General features: G+C 35.2%; 1 protein-coding gene across 9 annotated transcripts in view; it reads right to left on the minus strand.

The window, feature by feature from the left end:
• Positions 1-17,733, minus strand: part of hspg2 (heparan sulfate proteoglycan 2) — a 110,936-nt gene that overhangs the window by 66,222 nt on the left and 26,981 nt on the right. For all 9 annotated transcript variants that reach the window (XM_077218762.1, XM_077218760.1, XM_077218761.1 and 6 more), the window contains exons 2-6: positions 12,483-12,597; positions 11,257-11,325; positions 1,381-1,490; positions 1,076-1,134; positions 624-784 (exon numbers count right to left, since the gene is read on the minus strand). In XM_077218762.1, coding sequence (XP_077074877.1) covers positions 624-784; positions 1,076-1,134; positions 1,381-1,490; positions 11,257-11,325; positions 12,483-12,597 — 514 coding nt within the window. The remainder of the gene's footprint in view (positions 1-623; positions 785-1,075; positions 1,135-1,380; positions 1,491-11,256; positions 11,326-12,482; positions 12,598-17,733) is intronic.

The raw sequence follows: 17,733 nt of genomic DNA on the forward strand, positions 1-17,733 counted from the left end.
ATTCTACAATTTATAAACATCCAAATGATCTCTGTCAATATCATAATTATTGTTATTAATAAAAAATATTATTATTAGACGTAGTAATAATAATGAATTGTGTTAGTTTTATTCCACATTTATAAGTCTGCAAAATATCTCTGACAATTGGAATTTTAATCCATTAATTATCTTATTTATTTGATCAAAATCATCATTATTAATACAAGTTACATTCTTATTATTAATTATAACATAAACATGCAAAATATGCCAAAATTATTATTATCATTGTTGTTAATAAGATGTATAATAAGTATAATTATTGTTATCCAAAATATAAAATAAACATCTCAAATATATGTCAATATCATTATTATCAAAAAATGTAAAATGAATAATATCAATATAATTTGTTGTTTGTTATGGTTTGTTTATAAATGTTTTTGACAATATTCTAATAATGAAAATAGCCCCTCAAGCTAAATTTGAGTCTGCAGCCTCTTTTGTTTTTACTTTAAATGAAATCATACCAAAATGATCAAATCCAACTAAATCGTAACCAAATTTCTGTTATCATGATTTATTGCACCATTTAGTAAGGAATCATAATCTAATCGTTTTTAGAAAAGTATTGAACAAACCTTCTCCAAGCCGTCTGAACTGGAAGCCAATTACTGAGGTATCGTAGGAAGCAATGGTGCCCTCTTTAACCACAGAGAACAGGACACCTCTGATCTGCGTTTCATTAGAGTTGTTATCTGAGCCGACGTCCAGCTCCACAAACACATCATTGTCGATTTTCCTGCGAAATGTACGCAGAGCACACTTAATCAAAACAACAAACAAACCACTTAAACCAACATAAGATAGTGAGCTGGTATCTCAGGCTGGTCTGTTTGATGTTTTTACAGAGGGGTCGGGCACCCGCTTGACCAGCTTGTTTAAGATGCATTTCAGCAGGGTGATCAGAAGTCCCATAACAAACATAAAATTAGTGTTTGATTACATGAATGTCCTAATGTCCTAAGTAAACTGACTATCCTTCTACATGAGAATATGCAAAAGAGTGTTTGAAACTGGAAATTGCGTTTACTTGATGAGAACCACATTGACGGTCTGCTGTCCTGGTATCCTGTTGTAGTCAGACTCGAGCTGTGGAGGAAATAAACGCCATTAAATCACCACATGCTGGCCTTGCCTTACAAAGTACTTCAGTTTAACTGAAAGTTAAATACTGATGTAAACATTAACACAGTACAGACAAGAATCAGAGGAAAGGCATGGGATCAATAATATGACCCAACAACACCCATGTGGAGCGCACACCCTTAATAATTATTGTGTAAATTCCTTTGGTAGTATTTCTTAAGATCACAGTCCTTGAGTAGTTGCACGTACCGTATCAACAACAGCAGATGATATCTCTTGGAAAGCAGGAGAGTAGATGTCGTCAAGTTCAGGTCCATACTGGAATGAGTTTGTGAAGTTCACCAGTGCCCGATAGTAAACTAGAAACGAGAATGCAGTGGTCAGACTCACAATAACAGTGACAGACAATTATTATTATAGTAAATTACATCCATATAAAGAAATTTGCTATTGTAATTTGGCTCTATAAAAGTAGCTGACGACATTTCACTTGAGAAACACAAATATAAAAACTATGCATATTATCATCAATATTATTGTCAGTGTACTTTAATAATTATCATTTTCTCTGATTATATTATAGATTATAGATTAAGAATTATTTATAAATGATCAATATTAATTTAATTTCTTTAAACTTTTATTAGACACCAGTTAGTTCTAAGAATGCACTGATATTATAATTTCCTTCAGTAAGTTGATAATTCAACTAAATGTATTGATCATAAAAGTCCAATGTTAAAATTTAGCAAATGAAAAAAAAAAAAAAAAAAAAAAAACTAAACTCAATCATGTTAAATTATACAAGTTAATTTAGGTATCACAACATTATAATGTACAGTATAAAATTTAGTAAAGAATGCACATAACAGTGTTATTAAAGTATTGGTGTTTTTTTTTTTAAATGAACTTTAAGAGACTTAGATGACAGCAAATGTAAAAAAAAAAATAGAGGAAATATACTCTACATATACTATCATACACATACATAAAAAAATAAAATTCTGATACCAGCCGATAACCGATGATCAATATATAGTACAGATATATCTTGCTTGTGTGACATTCGAGGAGACCAGAAAGAACAGCCTAAACAAACTAAGTATAGTATAGTATAGTATGTATAGTATAATATTCTTTATGTATGATATAGATAAATTCGGTCATAAAAAGTTCAAATAATCTTTGAGAAAAACAGCATTACAACATCTATTCAGGAAATGTTTCAGCATCGGCGGCTCCAACTCCAAAAGTTGCCGTTCAATACCAAAAACAAATACATGCTATTAGCTTAAGCACAGAGTCTAAACATTAACCTTTAAAAAGCTCCAGCCTTTTTACTGCCCTCCCGGCAGCTCGTCTGGGTGGGTTTATCCGATTTCAGTTTGTCAAACTGAGTTGAAAAGAAGGGAAGTCAATATTTGAGCTCTTTCTTGCAGTTAGCTGCCACTCGCAAAAATAGTTCTCCAGCAGGGTCATGTTTAATGCGTCTGCCAAATGGACACACAGCTTATACACACAAGTCACACACATCCCAAACAGACTCTTTCGACCTTTTACTCTTTCTAATGTATTTATAGATTCATTCCAATTGACATTATAATCACAGACATTAATTAACTTGCTTTTCACAGAAACCAGACACCTGCAGTCACCGTCCGGTCAAATGTATTTGCCATGAACACAGTTTATTGAAAATTCGCACTTCGTGCTATCACGATTTAGAAAAGTGGCCCAGAGAGCTTAATCTTTTCTATTTGTGCAAAACACTGACACATGGTCGCCTGCTTCATTAGAGGCATCCTCCATTTCTGCAGAAGAGAAGTCTTATTACCGAAAAAAAAAAAAAGTCAGGTCATTAAAGGACAGCGAGAGAGATGAAAACAAAAGTAAGAGTGTCAGAAGGTCTTGACTGACTGCCTTTGTCTGTATTTTCTGTAATGTCACCATGGCCGGACTATTACAGCCTGGACAGAGGAAAGGAAACATCAAAAGGTCCCGTCAAAGTGTTGGCACAGACCCGTGATTAATCGAATCACTTGTGTGGGCACACTGTAAAAGCATCAGCCTCTCTCTTTCGAGAGCACAGACTGCCCAGCGCCCATAATCTCGTCTCAGTTGCTCTCGCTAATAAGGCTGCAACTTAGAAAACCACACTCTCGCTTTGGAACAGAGCAAAAGCCCATTCAGTCTTTCCATTTAGGAAATCCCCTGTGGAACGCCAACGAGTGCACTGAAACTGCATTCGGACAAGGGAAAGGACAGTGTAATGAAAGCCTTCCAAATGCTTAATTCATAAACTCTTCTCGCTATACAACAGCATAACTTTGGCAGCTTTGTGGACCGAGTCCTCAGCGGGACACACGGAGGACTGTGCGGAAGACAAAGAGCCGATTGAGCCAATGTGGCCTGTCTGGCCTTTAAAGCATGAGTCTTTCAACTTGACCTTCACTCCTCTCACTCCTTCTCCCAAGAAGCCTTCACTCGAAGTAGTCTTCTGGTCTTATTTTGCGACTCTGGAATGCACTTGGACAGAGATTCGCTGATTTTTCACCAGTCTATTCCCAGACACAAACCATCCAAATGTCAAATGTACATTTGCGAGAGGAAAACCTCCATCCATCACAATGCCACAAAGCCAGCTGGCAGGGCATCTTTTTGTCGTTCTGGTGCTAAACAGAGTTTAACACCCTCAAGCATGGAAGTGCATAACCCGTTTAGCTTGTGTTTACAGCTCGGAGATCTACAAGCAAATGGTGAATGCATAAATTAGAGCGTAAAACTGAAAATTCATGTGGGGGAGAAACATACAGAAAAAAAGAAAAAACCTGAAAATTGTCAGAGAAATGGTTCTCAAACTTTGAGACACAATATTAAAATTCTGTATTTTATTTCTTTTTGATAATGGCAAAGATGCATGTTTTCAAAAAAAAAAATTAATTCATTAAAGTTAAAATTATATATTAAATGAATTAACCACAAATCATTTTGTGATTCCAGAAGTTTCAAGAACTATAAATAGTTACCGAGGGGGACAACAATAAATATATAATTTAAATATCATTTCAGCCTTTAAAGATTAGAGTTAGGTATTTAAATCAATAAATTATTATTCATATATCAAAATAATCTAAGTCATCCTGTGGCCCCTTTGAAGACCCTCGGGACTTTATGCAGAGATCAATAATTCTCTTAAAATATCATAAATTTCACCTTTTTATGACAGGGTTATGCTTTGTGGTGCGACTCCTCAAAATGCAATTCAATATTTAGTAATGATATTTATACAATTTTGTTATTAATATTATTGATAAACATTGTCAAAATTCTTTATATAACAGAATTAATGAATTAATCATGATTTGTAAAAATGTTTTTAACTTTTATAAAAATATATATTTATAAATAATGATTAAGATGTCACCTTGAATAACACACGTTATTATTTATCTTGAAAATGGCATGCATGTTTTTCCAAAAACCAAATGAAACCAGCATGAACACAGAGTACATTTATAAGAATTCGACACACGCTAGATTCTTTTTAAACATTTAGCATAAACACTCAGACGTCACTGACCCAGAAAACTCAAAGCACTTGGAAAGAATCAATAAAGCAAAACAGGGTGTTACAAACATATAAAAAATTTTTTTTAAAAAAAAGAGACAACCTTTATATACATAAGGTTAAAATGGTTGCATTGTTAGGGAATCAACCATATCAAAGATAATGTCGGGTAATTGAAGAGTTCAGCTAAGAACACGACTATTGTACTCACGTTGCTCAGTGCTCAAGATGTCCCCAGAGGACCGAAACATGGACAAAGAACAGAGGCATTGGGGTCAAAGGGTCAAAGGAAAATTATTGTGCAAACCGTGAATGGAATAAGAGGAAAGAGGCAGGATGTGTGTGGAGGAGATTTTATTTCAAGGACGGTGGGGAAACAATAGAGACAAAAACAGAGGAAGAACAGCAGATTTGACCATATTCGTTCTCAGTGTTGTGATAAGTGTAAACCAGAACATTAGATGGATATGAAGTGCTATGATACATCCAAGATTTAATAAGTATGAGATCCAGTAGAAGCAGCCCAGCTGCAGAAGACACGGTTTAATTGATGCATGTTTTCTATTTTGAATGGCAGATTTTGATTTGTGCGCGTTTAAGAGTCACATTCCTCTGGCACAGCAGAGCATTGTCAGTGAACCACTGAGCCAGACAGATGTTGATCATATGCAGCGTCACCTCTATGAAGACACAGATCGTCGCTAGAATTCCCTCAGCCTGCTTTAAATCCCAGCTACAATTATCATGGTGGGATCTCATTAAGTCATTGTAGTTTGCAGGATATCCTCAACTCCAGCCAAGATCCAAACTTCCACGGTCTAGTTTTAACTCTTTTCTTTCACAAATACACCAGTTGAAAAGATATATTCTGGGCTACCAGTGGGACGGGCACATCCTGTTTGCTCTCATATTCTTGAAGACTTGGCAAAGATAATTGGTCTCGACGTCAGAATTTGATTAATCACTTCTCGTTTCCACTGTAGAATATTTAGTTATTTACTCACCCTCATGACAATTTTTAATAGTTTAATTACATTCTTCTATTATATATATATATATATATCCGGCAATTATTACACTACAAGGCCTACAAGGAAACAATGCAAAAGTATTTCAAGGCAAGCTGGAAATATCATTGATCTCAAAACAAGCACAAGTAAATACCATCACATTCTCACAAACTTTCTATGAGAATATAAAAGAACATCCATCTGAGTGATCGTGGACATGTGGTTGAGAGATAGTTTTGGTAATTGCTATGATTATGTATTGCTGTTCATTCCATCCCACGCTAAGTGGTGTTAATGAGGTATCCACAAATTCAAAGCCGTCCTGCATCAAAATCAAAGTGCCGAGTTGAAAGAAGCGACACTATTAGAACTGTCCTTTTATGTACTGAACTGAACTGCTACTGACAATTTCACACTACAAAGCCTTCAGTGTGCCTTCACAGAGAGACAAAGCGAGCACTCTTTCTTCCTTTAAAGATAAAACAAGCACGAACACACTTTATTCTTTCTCTTTGTCCGTCTCTCTCTCGCTACTGTATCTTCCATTAAGTTCTTTTGATCACTTGAACAATTAACATTATTTATTTAGTTTAGCCACTCGAACCAAAGCTGTGCATTACTTTATAACTCCCAAAAGATGGATTATTACTTTGATTATGAACACTTCCAGACCTTCTGCAGGAAAGCCCTGAAGTACAATAAAAAAAGCTTAGCTGTGGTGAAACCCAAAGATGTTTCCATTAGCAGTAAAATGATCTCATTTACTGTAGGTCAACTATTGCAATCATCATAACTTCTGAATTGAATCTTTCTACATGTATTACAGATGTGGCAGATTATTAGCCAGCAATGGGTTAGAACCTCAATGACTTTCAAATACTGTCTGTGTCTTTGTGAGTCTCATATTTTAAGGACATTTGTGACTGCAAATTTGTCCAGTGAGAGAAATAAAGCAATGTTTCCTATGGAGGAGGACAAGATTTTCCAAGGCAACGCATATGTTGCTGCCATAACAATGAGTGGCAGTATCTAAGGGATGAAAGCTGTTCATGAGAATGGCTATTTAGGAAATTCTGTTCAGTAAACTTGGTTCTCAACTGGCTTCAGAACCCAGATTTTACATTAAAGAATAAGTGGTAAGCCAATACTACTGATAATATTATTAAACTAATTAGTTATTAATTTTTTTTTTAAAATAAAAAAATAAACCTGAGCTCACATCATTGCCTATACAAAGGTGACACTTGTGGATGTGGCTTCATTTTGCTCAGTAAATATTATACTTAAAACAAAATAAAAAGTAAAATGGAATTAAATACTATATGAACATAACATAAATGTGCATGTATGTATATATGTATGTATATGTATATATATATATATATATATATATATATATATATATATATATATATATATATATATATATATATACACATACACACACATATACATACATATACATATATACACATACACACACACACATTAGTCAACATTTGAAGTGGATCAAAAAAGTTAATCAAAGTTGTTCTAAGACAAGAACGGGTATTGTTCAAAAAGTTTATAGACACATATCACATAGACACTCTATCACACACACTTATATATATGTGAAATCAATCAATATACATAGAACATTTTATTGCTCTCCATGATGATCCTATCAGAACAGACCAGTGACTCTTATTAGGTCAGGACCACATTTTGTTCATTTTCTCAATTTTTGCTCTTTTCTCTTTCTGACAGAATGTATATGGCCTCCTCTGAGAAGGTGAGATCTCAACAACATGGAAACCAAAATAACCGCAGCTGCCCATCCACGTCTCCTAATGCTGCTGTATAACTATCATCTTTACGGGCCTGACACACAACATTACATCAACTGCACGACCAGGACAGGAAGGAATGGAAACCTGGGTGGCCTTTTTTTCTGGAAGGTTTTAGGACCCTATACACTTCTGCATCTTTCATCAGATGTTTTGACATCGGTTCACTTTTGCAGAGCCCAAGAGTCATGCACAAGTGGCCCTCAATCTTTGTGTGCAAGGAACCATTTTACTTTTCAGTAATAAAATGAAAAATGATCCTTCAGTAAAATGATAAACATGCAGAATACGTTCAAAGGATAAAATCAACAAAAATAAAGTTTAGTTTAAAAAGTTTTTAAAACATATAACATTTATATAGCATTTATAAAAATGTATTGGTGGCATGCATGTTAAAAATAAATAAATAAATATTCAAATAGAAATAATGTTTAGGTTAATATATTATTATATATGTCAACACAGCAGAGTAAGCCAGAGCTTTCAAAGAAAACATTTACATGAATTGAGAAACAGATGTAAAATGAAATCTAGTTAATATCTATGATTTCATCTTGCCAGAAACCCTCAGATTATGTTTATGGGTAGATGACTTAAATTAACAAGTTGGTCCTTCGAGCTTCTCACCTAGCCAGCACTGTACTCAAACACAAATTCCATGTGGAGGTGTTGAAATATGCATTCTCGTGGCCACATTTCAAAATTATCTCCTGGCCAGTCTCTGAAAGCAACTGTCTGTATGCTATGGTAACCTTGGTCTCCTCAGCTCCTGTGTTCAGGGTCTGTATGAGGGTCTGTGAAACTGAGGTTCTGTTGAGCCAAAAGAGTGTGAGGAGACATCCCATGTCTTCATCAGGCTTTATCAGACAAACAAATAAACAGAAATAAATATAGCGGCTCAGATTAAAGAGTCTTCTTGTATGCTAAGGGGGTTTGTGACTGATAAAGAAAAGATGCCGGATAGAATTTCTTTGGGCTGCTTATCCAGTGCTTGACACAATCATGCGTTTTGAAAAGATCACATTTTTGTAATTTGACAAATGCCTTACTACAGGGACAGTTCCTCAAGTATAACCTGGGGTTAAGTGTCTTGCTCACGGGTAGATTGTTGACAGACCTCAAAAATTCTATAGTTCATAAATCACCCCTTCTGCGGTTTAAACCAACAACCTTTGGGTTACCAGCACAGAATTACTGACCACTAAGCTACAACCACTTCCATTGACCACATCAAAAGGCCTAGAATTATCCTTAGGAAAGAAAAAATACATATATACACACACACACACATATATATATATATATATATCTCACAGAGAGCAATGACATTCAAATGGAAAGCAAAAAGAGTCTATGCTCAAGTCTCTCTCCCTCTCCCTGTTGAACATCTTTGAATGAGATAATGAAAGATACACATTTGAAGGTCTATTCTTCAGAGCATAGCACACTTATATTTAAAAAAATAATCAACACGATCATGATAACCTTGCTCATGACAGAACATTCTCTCAGTCCCAAAATTCACAGTAAAGACCACTTAGGCTTACGTATAAAACTATTTCAAGTGCAGACACCAAATGTGAAAGTATGGATGGAAAATGCATCAGAAAAACAGGATGCAGCCTAAAAGGTGCAACAGTTGCAGGATATGAACTCTCATCATTGATAGGGAAGGAAAGGTGGTTACACAGACCTTTGTAAAAGAGTGCACAGGTTGGACATCCACAAATACTCCACTCCGGGAAGTCAAATGTTCTTTCCCAAGTGCTGTCAGGCACGGATCTATAAATGGCTTTAGAGAATAAACTTCCCCCTTTAGAAGGGGGATTACCACTGGCTGACTCATAGTCTCAGCCTATCCAGCCTTAAAACATTGTGTGGCAGATATTTTTGTTAAAAGATGTTTATTTGTTATGAATCTACCAATTCCACTGTGATCAGAAAAATGCCTAGATAAATGAAAGCATCCTGACTTCAAACCAACCTCATGTGGCGTGCTGAACCGCAAATATTATTAGTGGGTCATCAGATCAACATGCTCCAGTTCAATCTTAGAGGGATGGTAACTCTACTAAACTTGCTTCTAAATTTACCAAGCTCCATGTTTGCTTTAAGAATTTCAAGACTGGAGTCACTTCATAACCTGGGGTCTCAGAGAGGTGATGTTTAAGAGTTGACTCATTCAGTAGATCTGGCACCTCTAGTTGACACCGTCACTCTCTGGAAGTCCATCTTCTGAATACGCTAAAGCTACAACAGAAATATCCCTTCCTAATCCGTGTGGAGGTGTCCACACAGTGCTATTTTGGGAGTATAGCTCAGGTGTCGGACTGCAGAGCTCTTACCAAAACAATCATTCCACCATGATGTCATGCAATACAATGGCCCAGACTGCCTCCAAAAGGACAGACGCAAAAGTTGTTCCAAAGATAGAATAGTTTGGAGGGGGAAAATGCAGCCAGTCTGACCCTGGGGCTGAGACACTTTCAGCATGTTTTATCTAAATTACGCAAGGTCTATTTTCAAAATGAGGCTGGATGCCACACAACACAAGAAATGAAACTAATGAAAGTAGTGGTAATCAAAAGTCTGAGATGAATTGTTAAAGAATTGTTCCTTAAGTTATATTATTAGCATAATAGTCTGAGTGGAAAGTATCTTATGTTTACCATGGCTAAATTTATTTGATTAAAAATAAAGTAAAATCAGAGAAATTGTGAAATATTATTACAATTTCAAAAAACTTTTCTTTTTGAATATATTTCAAAATGTAATTTATTCCTGTGATGGGAAAGCTGAATTTTTACCATCATTACTCCAGTTTTCAGTGTCACATGATCCTTCAGAAATAATTCTTATATGCTGATTTGCTGCTCAAGAAACAGTCATTATTCTTATCAATGCTAAAAACAGTTGAGGTGCTATATTTTTGTGGGGTTTTCTATGCTAAATAATTTCAAATCGATATTTGTAGCAATGACTTTACTGTCACTTTTTGAATTATTTAATGCATCCTAACTGGATAAACGTATGAATTAATTGTATTTAATCTGACTGATCCCAAACGTTTGAATGATAGTGTAATCTTTTGTCATGTTAAATTTTACAGACTCTTAAATTATATATAAATTGTATATTTCCAGGTTTATATTCGATTTTGAATCAAATATTTCAATGTGGTCTTAGACATTTGGACCCTAATATATGAAATATAACTACACAGAACTTCTGTAAAAATGTGACAAAAGAATACCATTTACGTACACATAAATAAAACTCAAAGAGAAGAAAAATGAGTTACATGTTACCAGATCATGAAAGGCGAGAATTAAACATGCGACGTGAGGAAATCACTCCATGACTGGCGCGATTTGTTATACTGACTTTCATGTGTACCACTATGTTTACACCTCTGCATCTCATCTAATGAAAAGAGAAATGAATACTGTTTGGATCTCTGGCACAAATCTGAGGCCCTTGTTGTGATGACGATGCCGTCTCATCACTGTGAGCAAAGGCTGGTGACAGGATGTGACTCAGACACTATTCAGCACACGCAACAACTCTATATAACGCCTCAGAAGATGATTAAAACGCATTCAACTTTTACAGCAAGATCTGTTGAGGCATCTCTTTTATCACACTGATATGAAATGTGTGACTATTGTCATGTTGTAAATTAATACTTCTCCAGAAAAAAAAAGAAAAAAATTCTCACTTGTCATAAGCGTGCCTGGATCAACCGTACTCGGCTCAGGAGTGCTTCCATCCTCTTCTCCACTGATATCTGAAAGAAAAAAATAGAAGAAATTAGTTTTTTTTTTAGTTAAACACAAAAATACTCAGAAAAATGACCTGTTAGAATGGTGAATCATGGCAAAACACTTCAAACTTCTACAGAATGCTAGCCTGCATTCTACGTAAGCTAAGCATTCTGAACTTGTTAATCAGTGAGGTCAACTAGTTTTAGATGTTTTTTGAATATATAATAACATTCAAAAAATTGGGGTTGATAAGATTTTTTGTTTGTTTGTGTGTGTGTGTGTGTGTGTGTGTGTGTGTGTGTGTGTGTGTGTGTGTGTGTGTGTGTGTGTGTGTGTGTGTGTGTGTGTGTGTGTGTGTGTGTGTGTGTCTCCGATTACCTCACGCAGACAAGCACTAAGGTGTTCAAAACTGTTCTGCCTTTTATGTTTAAACTAGAGTCGGACAATGATGGAGTCTGCAGAAGAGACATCATGTAGAATGCAACAGGACGTTTTTGAATGGTAAGTTGATTAATTTATGTTGCTGTTTTTAGAGTTAACTATCTTCATGTCTTTGATTAGCATATTCTGTCATGATAATCTATAAAATCGGTCGTGTGGGAACGGTTGTAAGATGCATACAGAGTGACATTGGAGTGAAATGACTATTGCATTTGTGTTACACTGTATTGCATGTGAAAAGACGGATGCGACAGCTTGAGCAGACTCACAGATGTGCTCTACTACAACAACTCTCCCTCTTCTCAACATGCGTGTTCCCGGGGGCAGGGTTTATGTAAATTGTAGGGTTGGTGATGTCACTAACCCGGGAGGAATGTTGTGTAGTCCCTACTAGCCAATTGTTGTAGTCCGTAAAATAAAATAAATCGTAAAACGATTTATTTAAAAGAAAATATCTTCCTTTGCTTTGAACTTTGACCATTGTAACTTTGGAGAAGTTGTTTATGCTCAAACAGCAACATTACAGACTAACTAAAATTAGGAAAGTGAAATCATAATCAACCACCCCTTTAATGTGTCCTTGTTAAACAAAAAATAGTTTATTTTTAAATAATTCTAGAAAAAAAAAATATGCGTTTATGCAATTTTATACTTTGTTTTGGTTAAAAGGAGTCGGGCATAATGAACATTTCTATTCCTTTATTATAGGTACTCAGCAATAGCATCCAGAGGGTCTCACCTCCTGAAGGATCATAGTACTCTTCATCATCCACAAATCCTGCCGGCCGCTTGTTTTCCTCCTCTAAATCCTCTGGCAAGGGCACCTCATCCAACACTCTAGAACTCTGAGCCACCTGTAGTTAAAACAAATGAAACCACAATTTATGGGATTGAAATGAGCATCTCCAAACACAATCCGAGGTATAAAAGAACTACAGAAGAGAGCTGCAAACACAATGCCTTCTGTCTCGACTGAAGGAAGAAGAGATATGTCATATCTTTGTGCTGTGAATGCAAAAAAAATGCATATCTTACCCATCACAGAGACATGAAATGAATGTAAACAGCTGCCCTAAAAAGTATTTAGACGCTGCAGTCTCACTCACGGTACACTTCCAACATAAAATTGTTGGACAAAGATCTAGGTGATCACCTTTTACCTCCATGGTAACACCCTAACCCATTAACACAGGGCTGGCAGTCAGGAAATACTTTATCATGCAGAGATTAATGTCAAACCCATGAGGTCATAAAAAATTAAATAAATTAATTAATCAAATCACAGACATAACTAGTCTTTGAAAAAAGCACATTTAAAACCTCTTGTAATTATTATAAAACTACATGTTACACAGCAAAAGAGGACATCAGGATTTCACAAATTTACATCTGATTTATAATGTTACAAAAGATTTCTATTTCAAATAAATTATGGTTTAAACTTTCTAACTATCAGAGAATCCTGAAAATGTATCAAATGAAGAATGTTCTGAAAAAACGTCTGTTGATACTGCTCCAATGGTTACGTATGGTAACACATCCACTTGATGTATGTATTATAATAATAAGAAATATTTCTTCTTTTTTTACCAAATTAGCATGTTAGAATAATTTCTCAAATTCAGCTTTGACAAGACAGGAATAAAATAATTGTATTAATGTATTCAAAAAATAAAACCGTTATTTTATATTAATCCATGTGACTCCGGTGGTTTAACCTCAATTTTGTGAAGCGACGTGAGTGCTTTGTTTGCGCAAAATAAACCTCCATCATTTATCGATTCTTTACAAAATATTAATCTCCAACTCATGTTCAGAAGAGCACCACGACGCAGTGCATGCGTGATGTGTTGATGCAAGACAAGTGCAGATGTTGATGCGTGAAAGCGCACTGGAGATTAATATTTTGTAAATAAAGTGGTAAATTATGCTTTTTTGCACAAACAAAGCACTCATGTCGCTTCGTAAAATTGAGGTTAAGCCACTTTAGATGCATGTATTGTCATATTTGACATAGCATGTGTTCTCTACCTTTCTGGGGCTTGAAAGTGGTAGTTGCATAGGCTGTCAAATTCAATGGAGGGATAGAAAGCTCCCAAAAGATGTTCCGAAGATGAACGAAAGACTTACGGGTTGGGAAATGACATGAATGTGATTAATTAATGACAATTTTCATTTTTGGGTGAACTATGCCTTAGTTTAATGTAATAAAAAGAAAGTATGAATAATCAAACTGATGAACTCAAGACAAAACATACAACATAATAAACATGAGAGAAACATTATACATTGCTTCTTCGGAAACATTTTGCGCATTTGGCAGAAACTCCAAACCAGCAGCAGTGTCTTCTGCTTATAATAATTCTGCAGTAATAAAAGCTTTGATGATTTTATTCAATCGTCCCTTCTGCACCGCAGTTCTCATCTTCACTTTTGTATACGTGTTTGGCAAGATGCCACATTTGGCATTTTCGGTCTTCATAGCCCGCCAGTTCCCATTTCCCTGCATCTCCATCATGGCCACAGTTCCCATTTAAATGGCTCCCGCAAATAAATAACTTGATCTCCCCCCCAAATCCTTTCTCCCCTGACTGAACAATCTAAAACAACAATCCTGGAGCATTTTCAAAAGGAAAGCGCTGACTGGCAAAATTCTTTCAATTGAAGCTGCTCAGCGAACCTTTGGTGATCACTGCCTGCTTCCCTGTCCCTTGGGATGGAGTACTCCCAAAACGAGACATTCTGTCATTGTTGTCATCCATAAATGTAGCATATTTCTGGTGAGAAGAATTAGTAAATGGGTATGTGTTAATTTAATTCTCCAGATATGACAGAACTTAGCTAAAAGGAAAAATACATTACAGTATGATGATTATAATGACTATTGTTATAGGGTATCAAGGTAAAAACAATAGGTAACTTTTACTCACATTTACTCATACCCATATGCTCTTTTTCGTACCAGGGGCTGTCAACCTCCAAAAGGAAAGAAAGCACAATAAAAACATGCTAAAGGTAGCCCATACAACTTGTGTGCTATTTTCCAGTCTTCTGAAGCCATATGACAGCTTTGTGGGAGGATTAGAAAGAAATTGTAATTCATTAAAATATTACTTGACAGTCATGATCACCATTTACTCATTGTATGGAAATGTCATGTCAAACAGGTTTCAAAAGACATGAAGGCGAGTAAATGACAACAGACTTTTCAAACTCTCTTAGAAGGCTTAAGTTCACCTAGCCAAAGGAAATGACAGCACCGGCAAACATACACATATTGCATTCCACTGTTAAAGGAATCTCACTGTTTACTTTCCAACTATGCCATTCACAATGCCAAGAGTTTGTTCCTCAGGAAAGGTAAAGAAACAGACAAAAAGCAACATCAGATCGCATAGTTCTGCAAGAAAAGTTTGAGCCTGGAGGAAAGCCTGGTTTACCCAGCTGCAGTTTACAAGGTAAGACACCAAATACACCATATCTATGCCCATGAACAAATGATAAGCAAAGAGACAAGGGCGATACAAATGGAATGAGATGGTCATGACCAGCTTGCTTGGAATTCCACTCTTCTGCTAATAAGTGACTCACACTCTACCTCCAAAGTGTAATAATGATGACTAGAAAGGACAGATGTGCACTGCTGAAGTGCACTGGAGGCTTATCCACTCCCACACACACCCCTCTCTGGCATTTCCAACCCCCAACCAGACCCATGTCCAATTTCCAAGGCCTTATAAGCACAGCGTGAGAAAAGGATGTTAGTACTTTAGTTTTGTTCACATTGGAGTGCAGCTGTGTAACGGATGCTACCGCAAATTACTCAAAAGACTAAACTCCACAATTATTTTACAATAAATATGCAACATGTTCGGAATACTGTTTGAGATTATTTACATACATACACACATACACACAGACACACACACACACACACACAGAATTAACGGCACAGAATTATGTGGTCAAAATTAACGGCACCCCTGGTAAATATGATCAAAAATGGCTGTAAAAAATAAATCTGATGGTTTTGCAAACAAATTGCAAAAATCTAACCTTTCAATTAAGTAGAAGAATTGTGGGGAAGGTTGTATTTCATAATTTCAAAATTATGAAATATTTCATCATTTCACATTATGAAATAAATGTTTTTCTACAAAACACGTTGGCCACAATTATCGGCACCCTTTTATTAAATACTTTTTGCAATCTCCTTTTGCCAAGATAACAGCTTAGTTTTGTCCTATAATGCCTGATGAGTTTGGAGAACAGCTGACAAGAGATCAGAGACAATTCCTCCATACAGAAACTCCAGATCCTCCAGATTCCCAGATAACATGTATTTGTACACACACACACACACATATATATATATATATATATATATATATATATATATATATATATATATATATATATATATATATATATATACACACACACACGTACATACTGTACATACACGCATATAAATAAAATACAACTCTTGACTACTGTACTGATTACTTGATTATGGTACAGTATTCAGTACAGTGGCAATGAAAATTTAATTGAAACTATAAAGTCCTGACTGCTCATTATCTAAAATTCAATGATACTAATGGAATGCAATACTTCAGAATGGCAATAAATAACTAGTTGAAACCTACACTTGCCACACTGTATTACATAAGGAATTAATGGACGTAATGGGGATGACGGTTTTTATAAACACACAAATGGAATGTAAACTGTAGAGCAGTAAGTAGGTGAAAGCTTGAGATATGCACTTTATACCCTCATCTGAGTCAGAACACCACAGCACAGCTTAACACAGGCAGAACGGAGGGCAAACCTCCATAAAACAACTCACTGTATATTATAGGGCCAGAAGTGCAAACTTCCATTACCCTTCTCTTATCATATAATTGCACTTCCTTGCTTGATATGGTACTGCTTTTAGCCATGTCAAAGCAGAACCGAAAGGTATAAGTGAATAGTTCTGATTCTCCGTTCTAAGACCTAGTCAGGAACCTAATTTTAAGGATCTGAATTCGTGCTTCTGACGCTCAGTTTCAAAAAGCTCAGATACATTTTTTTAGCCAAATTATAAAGTAGCATTGCCCTTCATGGATAATGTAATCGAATTATGTGAGTTCAGCAACAAAAACTAAAAATGGTGGACAAAAAAAGACAATTATAAACTTATTTTTCATCAAAGAGTTCTGTATTACTAAAAATGGACTTTTACAAATATTTAAGTGCTAATGTTTGTAGTTAACAGTTAACTCTTGTGAAAACCTCTTAAAAATAAAAAATAAAAATTGTTTGAAAATTGAATAATTTTTACTTTTAAGTTGCATTTGTTTGATTCTTTGTTCATTCGTACTCGTTCATATTAAAGATGAAATCTTTTTAAACGTGCTATATAAGAAAAAGAAAAAAATAGGCAAAATTATTATGATTATTCTTTTATAGTTCTTTCTATGATTAATTCTTACAAACATTATTCTTGCATTGATCTATTTATGCTTTTTGTCTATTGCATCTTTTAATAGCATATACTCATAGTTATACTCATATTCATGTGTTCTATTCAAACTAGAAATTTAGTTTACTAAATTTACTTTGTGCTATTTGTTTTTCCATTTCTGCTCAGTGTGGTATCCCGTCTAATATGTGTGGTATATTGTTTAGTTTCACATGAAATGGTTATCTTACTTGGAATTAAGGTGCATCTGTCCTTGCATAAGACATGATGGAAATACTTATTTGGCCATTCCTGCTTCTTCACACAGAAAGCAGTTTTGCTTTGAAAAATGTATCTTTTAAAAGTTGAACTTAACTTGAGAGACACATTTTTAGAACGTAAAGAGACGCTGCAAAAGACACGAGATATAACGGTTATATACATGTCCGTCTAGCTCTAAAGTAGCGCAGTGGAATGGAAAAACGTGATTTTCCAGAACACGATGAGAGTTTATTAATTATGAAAACGATTATTTATTTTT

Source organism: Siphateles boraxobius, unplaced genomic scaffold (genome assembly GCF_051911475.1).
Source record: "Siphateles boraxobius isolate OS27281-9 unplaced genomic scaffold, OSU_SipBor_1 77, whole genome shotgun sequence".
NCBI classification, from domain to species: Eukaryota; Metazoa; Chordata; class Actinopteri; order Cypriniformes; family Leuciscidae; genus Siphateles; species Siphateles boraxobius.